The following is a 9,622-nucleotide window of genomic DNA, read 5'->3' as shown; positions in this document are numbered from 1 at the left end:
TTCCAGGTGTGTGATAGGCGGGGCGGAGGGAGGAGGGACCGGAAGTGGGTTTTCGTAACCCGGAAGGGGGATCTTTCCCTGGCTGTAATATTGATGTTTTCGAGCTGCTGCTGCTGCTTTTGCGGCTAAGAAGAGAACAGTCGCAGAAGGATGGTGTGCGAAAAATGTGAGTTAAGGGGCCGCTTCTGCGGGAGCAGGAGGAGGGTAGAACAACCTAACTGAAGTTCCCCAGAAAGTTTGCCCTTTCTTTGTTTTTCTTTCGGTCTCAGATCTCTGGTTATAGCTTCTGTCCTCCTACCCTACCTTCTGACGATTCCTGCCCCCTCCCAACGACCGTATAGCCCTATATGTTTTGCGATCGGGGTGGTTTTAGTTTTTGCACCTATTTGTCCATTTCTGTTGCTTCCCTCCAACCCCGGATTTCATCCCCTACAGCTTCTTAACTGGCTCCCTCGCCTCACAGACCTTCACGGTTGGAATGGATCTTAGTCACTTCTACATTTGCCATATTTAAGCAAATAAAAATATCGACGCCCACTTAAATTTCAATTTGAGATAAAGAACGGGTAATTGTTACTATAAGTATACCCCATGCAGTATTCGAGACTTGGTTCTTTGCGGCTCCAAAGCACTTACTTTTAGGACAGTCTTTCCAGAAAAAGGATTCGTTGTTTATCTGAAATTTAAATTTAAGTATGCATCCTGTATTTCATCCAACAACCCTAAGTCAATATCCCAACCAATTACTTAAGCGCTCTTTTCTTGAGGCATGGTGGTAGGAGACTCTCAACACCTTCAAAGTAGTCTGTGTAGATTTCACTGGCTTTTAGAAAAGTCTTTCCTCCCTATAGTCGCCATCAGTGATTCTAATGCCAACCCGTGAGATTTCTAAAAGATACCTTAATGATTTTTTTTTTATCTTGCAAACTGTTTATGTTTTAAAAGAGCTGTCATATACCCAAGTCTTTTTCCTCAGGCTAGACATCTCTGGCTCCTCTGTGGCATGTTTCAAGTCCTCTTATCCTGATTACTTTCTAACGTGATCCATTTCGTTTATATACCCCCAGTAGATAAAACTTTGAACACAGACACCCATGAGTGTGAATCACAGATCTTTCTTTAGGTAAAAGAATGAACATGGACGAGTTACGTTCATAAAGTCTCACTGTGCACGGAATAATTTGCAGTTTCTATATTTGGAGCCTGGCATTCAGGGCCACCCTCCACAATAATATGGCCTCAGCTTGTCTTTCCAGTTTCATTTTCACTAACCCTGATCCTCTTCCCACTTTGGCCAAACCAAACTATGTTGCATGCCCATGTCTACCCTTAGCTTCCCATGCTTTTCTTCAGGATGTGTTCTTCTTCTAGTTTGTCTCTATCATCTTTCCTCCTCTTTCTTCACAGTCTGATTGCGACGAATCCTCTCTGTTGCCTTTCCCACAAAGTTTTCCTGATTTTCCTAGCCAAAGTTATTTCTTCTCCGTGGAATTTTTCCTAGTATATCAGCTCTCAATGTATTTTAGCTCTCAATGCTTACACTGTTTGTTTTCTAGCTTATATTTAATTGAATGGTTCTTAAACTTTTTTTTTCCCTCGGTTCTCTGAACCCTTTGAGGATCTGTTGAAAGCTGTTAAGTTCTGACCAAAATTTATTTAAAAAGGGATATACAAAAGGTTTGTGTACAATTTCATCTAGTTCACGTATCTCCTAAGGTCCACCGGTGAAACCCAGTTACTACTACTGTTAGCAAGCTCCTTGAAATTTAGAACTGTAACTCATTGGGTTTTTTTCCTTTGTATTTTGTACAATAGTTTATACATAGTATAAATGGTTTATAGATGCTTTGTAAATATTTATGGAATGAATATACTTAACAGATACATTTACCTGATTTGTTCAAAGCATACATGTACAGAGGAAGCTTATTATAAACCATACTATTATACTACAGATTTTACTAAGAGTCAGTTAGTTCTCCATCGCCCACATAGTTAAGATCTGAAGTCTCAGGTCACTGGCCCTGCCTCCAGCATTAGCGTTAACAGGCTCCTTCTATAATGTGACTGTTAATGCTATTGCGAGCTTGAGGCACAATGTAGTATATTTATTAGATACTAAGACTAATTCCAATTCCTTTTAATGTCTTGTTATAACAGGTGAAAAGAAACTTGGTACTGTTATCACTCCAGATACATGGAAAGACGGTGCAAGGAATACCACAGGTATTTTTCCTTTTGGAACACAGTTGAATCAGAAACTTCCTGTGAATAATGTTTTAACTTTTACATTACTTGTCAAATGAAATGTTATGGGTACAAAATATTTCATCCATTAAATATTAAAGAATACTGGATCCCCCAACAATTTAATATCTTATTCTATTTAGTTCTCTCAGTTACAGATCAGAGTTCCTAATTTGGTAGGCAGAAGATGACATAATAATTAAATAATTTTCTTATATAATTATAATTGGTTATATAATTATAGTTGGTATTTAACTATATATATATAGTTATATATATATATATTATATATACACAGTTTATATAATTATATAATTATAGTTGGTATTTAAGTCCCCCTTTCCTCACTTGATTTTTATATTCTTAAACAAATCATTTAAACGTTTTCACCTTCCTAATCATTAAATACAGTGAAAATGTCAAATGGAAGGAAAATAAATACTTTCACTGTATTCAAGGTCTATGGCACCAAAGTGTGGCTTCTAGGTTTTATAGTACATACATTCAATGTAGACCTTTTCCTGGAGTCTTGCTTTGAGTCTGAGAAATAAAATGATTGTGTTATCCAATTTTTTTGGCTTTTCTTTTTGTTTTCCTAATGTTTTAAGTAGTGTCTTAAGAACCTGGATATTAAATGAAGATTTTTGAAAATATTGATATAGGCTAGTCTATTAGTAGGATGTCAAAATGAACTTTTAAACTCATTGTTAAATGTTATATGTATATTTTATATGTGAAATGTGTCGAAATGACTCACTGAAATACGTGTATATTTTGATATAGAAAGTGGTGGAAGAAAGTTGAATGAAAATAAAGCTTTGACCTCAAAAAAAGCAAGGTAGGTATAGGAGCATCTGTAGAGCAGTAATATATAAAATTACCACTCTTTTTAATATTAAGTGTGCTGAAGTGAATTTGGTATGCATCATTCTATTGTGATAAAACATAGAGTTAGGTGGTTCCTGTCACGCAAAACCAAACTATCTGTTATAACCTGCTAGTTTCACCCTGTCCCTCCTCACTGTATCACTATATGAAATTATTAGTGCCACTTTCTTTTTATAATTTCACCAGAAACATGACTTTTTTTTCCCAGTTCTTAATTACCCTGCAAATGAGAGGCTGCACAGAAATGTGGAAAGAGTTTAAGTTCTAGAGTCAGACCTCAATTTGAATCCAGACTCTGTCACTGTCTATCTCTGTGACCTTACACAAGTTAAGTCAGTTTTCTTAACTTTTCTGAACTTTACTTTCTCATCTGAGAATGGGGATAAAAATGTCTCCCACCTTAAAAACAATTCTTGACACCATGCTTTATTATATCCAGTCTTAAAAATCCCATGAAACCTTCCAGTTTCCACCCCATTTCCTTGCTTCCCTTTATAGCAGAAGTTTTCAAAAGCCTTATTAGATACTTTCAGTGTCCTTACATTTCATTCTCTGCTTCAGCCACTCCAGTCAGGCCTTCCTCCCCACCACACTGTTGAAACTACTCTTGTCAGGATCACACATTACCTTTAAAATTGATGGCCTTTTGGTTCTGGGACACCATGCTCTGCTTTTCTCCCAACTTATTGGCTAATTTTTCTTAATCAAGTGCCTCTACACTCAATCCTAGACTTTCATAAATTTATAATTTCTCCTCACATGACTTTAGTACAATGGCTTTAAGTTCAAACTGTCTGTTAATGACTCCCAAGTGTGTTATCTTCAGTTCTGACTTATCCTTTGAGCTCCAGACATGTCTCCAACTGCCCACTTGATTTAGCCAATTGGATGTCTAACAGGCAACCTCTTTTTCCTTCAGTCTTCTAATCTTGTCTTATCATGGCACCACTGTCCAATCCAGTTGTGTAAGCCTAAAAGCTAGAATTGGTATTTAAGTCCCCCTTTCCTCACTTGATTTTTATATTCTTAAACAAATCATTTAAATGTTTTCACCTTCCTAATCATTAAATACAGTGAAAATGTCAAATGGAAGGAAAATAAATACTTTCACTGTATTCAAGGTCTATGGCACCAAAGTGTGGCTTCTAGGTTTTATAGTACATACATTAAATGTAGACCTATTCCTGGTTGCCCCCTTTCCCTCACTTCCCATACCCATCAGCAAGTTCTGTGGCACTGCCGCCAAAATATAACCTGAATCCACCTGCTTCTGTCCGTCTCACTGCTATTATCATATTCCAAACCACTGTCATTTCCTACTTGGATACCTTAATAACTGTCTGTCTCCCTGCTTCCTCTCTAGTTCCCTACAGTTAAGTCTTAAAGTAACCAGAGTGGTCCTTTAAAGGGCATATAAGTCCTTTGCTCAAAACCCTCCATTGGTTTTCTTTTTATACTGAATAAAATCCAAGCCCCCTACTACGTCTGTTCTTACAAGGTCCTCCATGATCTGGCCCCTCCTGCTTCCTATTGTACCAACTTCTGTATCAGATGTGCCAAGCCCACTCCCACTGGAAGAGGTCTGTGTTTGCTTCTCTCTCCTACAGCTCACCCCTCAGAGCTTAAATAGCTGGCTCCTCCTGGTTACTTGGGTCTCAACTGAAATGTCACCTCCTCAGAGAGGGTCCCTAACTAGCATCTAAACTAATGCCTCCTTCCCCTCGTGTCTGCCATAGTATCCTGTTTGAATTTTATCTACAATGTATATTACTATCTGAAAAGCATGTTTGTTTCATTACTTATTGCCTATCTCGTCTCACTAGAATGTCAGTCTGATGAGGGCAGAGACTTTGACTGCCAAGTTCATCTTTAGTATTTAGAACCAGTAACAGGCACATAGTAGGCACTCAGTATATATTTGCTAAATGAATAAATACCTGTTTCATGACTTCATCCCAAGGATTAGAAATAATAAAAATAAAACTTTCACTGTATACAGTACCTGGCACATAAAATAGCACAATAGACTTAATCTTTGAAGTGACAAGCAGTGTCACACTGTATTGTTGACAGACTTAATGATCTCTTCTATGACCATTCAGTTATTATTAAGTTATTTTTATAGATTGTAAAATTTTACATACTTCTAGTTCCTTTATGTTCCCAAACTTACTCTGATATTAAAAAGTAACTATTAGTTTTGATTCTCTAAATATCTCACTTTGGAAATTTTTACTACTGTATTGTGTTGTAGCTAAGATACCATCATTTATAGAGTGCATCATTGGTTTAAGAAAGAAAAAGCTCTGCCAATTAATTTTAAGATTTCAGAGATAATAAAATACACATCTTAGAATGATAAAATACTACGGTTTTAAGAAAAATTAATCTCCATACATACAGGTGCAAACAAATTGAGCTTATTGAAAAGAAGAATAGTGCCTGTCTTCTCTTGTGGGGAGTAAAGTGACGTTCTTTTGAGTTTGGGAAAATTAACCTTTGAACGTGAACTATTGTACTGTACCCCAAGAGAAGAAACAGTCTTGGTATTCAGTAAATGAGTATTGTTAGAAAAAGTTAATTGCCAATTTAGGGGGAGGTATTTCCTCTAAAGTTATTTTGCACTTCAATCACTATAAGGTGGCATTTTTATATGGTAGGAATCCTTTTATCCGAAGATATTGGATCACTTAATTGAAGATGTCAGTTAAATTAGACAATCATTAAAAATACACTTAAGTTATTTTAAAGCACATAATTGTATGTGAATTCATCAACCACTTGATTTTGAGATAAGGCCATTTGAGTTCTTCATTTTTCTCCCACAAGTCATAACCAGAATATATATTTCCAATATCTTTAAAGTGGAGCATGAATTAACAGTAGCAAAGTACCAAATCCTCCCACTATGATTTTCCCCCAATTTTTAACAGTTGTCTTATCCATACCTAAAACAATCGAAGTTTTAATGATTCACACTTACATAGTCATCCTAAAGCGTTCACTTGGTTTTTCATAGGATCAATCACTGTTTCTGCACTCATATTTCATCAGTTTTCATAGCATTTAATTTTATCACACAAATAGATTGCCAAATTCAGCTAATATAAACAGGTTTGGGATTAAGTACAAATGACTCTTTATAAGCATACAACTTACATGGAAGGGGCAGAGGTGTGTAGGCATTTTAGAGAGTAGCCATCTGGAAGAGTTGTAGAGTTTGACAGGGAATAAAGAGCATGGATTAATCTCATTTATTGCTTAAGTGAGGTTATTTAAGAGTGTTGCCATTATACATTTTTCTTTCTTTTAAAAAAAAAAATCTCTAGATTCGATCCATATGGAAAGAATAAATTTTCCACTTGCAGAATTTGTAAAAGTTCTGTGCACCAACCCGGTTCTCATTACTGCCAGGGCTGTGCCTACAAAAAGGGTAAGTTTAATACGATTTTTCTGTTCATATCAAACCTGTTTCATTTGGTACTGATTTGGATAATAGAGAAAAAGGAGTAGCCTTTCGTAAATCCTATTGTAGTAAAATGCTCTTTTTTCCTAAGGCAAAATAGAACTTGTTCATTATTAAAAGTATATTTTTTCTCTTTCCTGATGCTGTTAAATTATGTTTTTAGTTTCAGAATTGCCTTATATTAACCAAACTGTTAGTATTAGATATTTGATTGGTATTATTAGTTTGTATTATAATTTGGTTGCTCACATGTTTTTGTTTGTTTGTTTGTTTTAGGCATCTGTGCAATGTGTGGGAAAAAGGTCTTGGATACCAAGAACTACAAACAAACGTCTGTCTAGATGTATTGATGAAGTTTCTGGCTTTCTGTATCATTTTGCTTCTTGCTTTAAATTTTCAAGGTGTATCATAGTTGTTCAAGTTACAAAATAACATGTTTTAAGACAAGTTTAAACCAGGGAAGTTGATTGGTATTCATTCTTTTGCTCTCAAGAAGTTCTGAATGGCAACAATGTAACTAAGGCTCCTGTATTTTCTTTATAAGCATGTTACTGAACTGGAATTAAGTGGCAAATTTAACAACAAAAAAAATTTTCCCAGTTCTATATGCACTTTTTATTTAACATTATTCATATAATTCTTCTCCCTCTCCTTTATTTATAGATATTGCAAAAGTGAGAAGGAAACTATTGATATTTGCTCAGAACTTGGCATCCAGACTTATAATTCTACCTTCATTCCCTTGCGGGTTGCATAGTTCTTAGAATCATAGTTCTAATTAATTGCAGCTTCACAGAGTATTTAAATATCTGAGACCATTATTGCTGAATGGTTCCTTAGTAATTAGCCAAGAGCCAAATCAAACACAAGTTGTATTTATGGTTTTTAAAACTTTGTTCTTGAAGCCAAAGTGCTAATACCTTTCATCTGAGAACAAGAACACAAGGGACACCCCATATATGTCCAAATAAATACACTGGATTTCAGAAAAACATGTCATACACATTACCTTGAATTCATACTGTCATAAAAGCCCGGAGAACAGTGTTCATCCATGATGATGTATAATGAAAATGAAACGCCACTCTTTGGGAAAGTTGTTTTGAAGCAGAAATCTAACTTCTTGTATTTCCCCCCCGCCCCCCAAAAGAAAGAAATAGAACAAAACGAACATTTTGATATATATATACGCATATATATGTGTATATATGCGTATATATATGTATATATATAAATTTTTTAGGTTTCAAAGAAAGATTTTTGTCTTAATGCTGCCCTCATTGGAAACCTGCAGCCTACTAGGGGAGACCAAAAAAGTATTCCCTTGTTACCAAGTATAGTATGTATAAATACTTATCACTATAAAATGTGTAGAATAGGTAACATGTGCTATACATAGTATAGATATTGATTTTTTCTATTAAAGTTATTATGGAAAGTAAAGTTTTAACTGTTTATAAGGTTGTTTAGTGTTTCTAGGATATGTTGTTATTCATATTCTGAAAGATCACAAGGAGAATGTAAAATACAATAAATAACGATAGCTGTGAAGACAGGAAGTATCTTTTCATGCTTTAATCACTTTGGGGATTTTTAGTTAAAATTACCACAAGGGACTCATAATAGGACCCATTTAGAGAGTGGCCCAGATCCGTTAAAAGTTGGGTTGGTCGCCTTAGGGAAAGGTGCATTTCTTAGGTATTAACTGAGATCTGGTCTTCCGCAACTCACATTTCATATTCATACCTTGAGTAGCCTCCTTCCATAAGTGATCCAGCGGCCAGACTCAGTTTCTCCTATGAAGAATTTTGTTCGTATTAAATCACAGAACAGAATATAAGTATTATAAGTATTCATATTGTTGAAATAATAATATGACTTCCATACATTGACGTTACTAGATGAGAAGTCAAATTCCAAAACAAAACATGAATTTAAAATATTTTTTTAAAAGTCATAAAAACAGAAACTATAACATTAAATAAGATGACACAATTGCGGCCAAACATAGTTTTCATCAAAGTGAATGTAAAAGTGATGAAATAAGATATTTTTTTAAATCTCAGACTGTATCTAAATATATACAGAGGGTGCCAAAAAAATGCATACACATTTTAAGAAAGGAAAAATACTTAAAATTGTAATACTCAATATATACCGATAATAACAGATGAATACAAGTCATGTGTATACTTTTTTTTGACACCTCCAGTATATTAGAACAACTTAAATACCAATAGAACACTTCTTCAATACATTTATTCGTTAGAATATGTAGCCATCAAGATGATATAAGAATTACATATATGTGCAGAAGTTTGGGTATACATATAGGAAACATCTGAAAGCTATTAGTGTTGTTTTTTCTGAGCAGTGGAACTCAGGGTTGAGAAAAGAGAGACTTAACCCTTTACAACTTCATGCCAATCACCTAATACTTTTTAGTCCTAGTTCCCTTACCTAGGGGAGCAGGAGAGTACTACTAATTTTAGTATCCTAGATAGACATTTACATGCACATGCATGTATTTGTTTTGAGAATTTTAAATAGAAAAAATACATATATTCTGCACTTTGACTTCTTTTTTAATGTTTCTCATATCTGCTTTACCGTTTTCGATCTCTTGTTATGTTTTTTTTTTCCTTGACCCTTTTGAGAGTACATTGCAGACATCATACCCTTTTCCGTTCAGTACAACAGATGTGCATCCTAGGAACAAGCATACTGAGTACAGTTATCAAATTCAGGAATTTATTATAACATCGGTAACAGTGTTTCATCTACAGTCCCTATTCCAATTTCATTTGTTCAATTGTTTTTTGTTTTTTTTTTCAGTTACAGGATCTAGTCCAGGATCATGTTACTTTATCATGACTCTTTAATCTGGGACAGTTCTTTAGACTCTCTTTGTCATTTGTAGTATTGCTGTATTTGAAGAGTATAGGACAGAAAAAGTATAAAACATCCCTCAGTGTGGGTTTTCCAATGTTTCCTTATGGTTAAATTCAGGTTATGCAGTGT

At 34.9% G+C, this 9,622-nt stretch overlaps 1 protein-coding gene across 1 annotated transcript; it reads left to right on the top strand.

The window, feature by feature from the left end:
• The first annotated feature begins 29 nt into the window (after window positions 1-29).
• Window positions 30-9,170, top strand: CRIPT (CXXC repeat containing interactor of PDZ3 domain). The gene is made up of 5 exons (XM_033125596.1): window positions 30-166; window positions 2,161-2,226; window positions 3,031-3,085; window positions 6,465-6,568; window positions 6,878-9,170. The coding sequence occupies exons 1-5, from the start codon at window positions 151-153 to the stop codon at window positions 6,940-6,942; spliced, it is 306 nt and encodes a 101-aa protein (XP_032981487.1). The 5' UTR covers window positions 30-150; the 3' UTR covers window positions 6,943-9,170.
• Window positions 9,171-9,622: the final 452 nt, after the last annotated feature.

Source organism: Rhinolophus ferrumequinum, chromosome 13, assembly GCF_004115265.2.
Source record: "Rhinolophus ferrumequinum isolate MPI-CBG mRhiFer1 chromosome 13, mRhiFer1_v1.p, whole genome shotgun sequence".
NCBI lineage: Eukaryota > Metazoa > Chordata > Mammalia > Chiroptera > Rhinolophidae > Rhinolophus > Rhinolophus ferrumequinum.
Note: the sequence above shows the minus strand (reverse complement) of the source record. Positions and strands in the feature narration are given on the sequence as shown.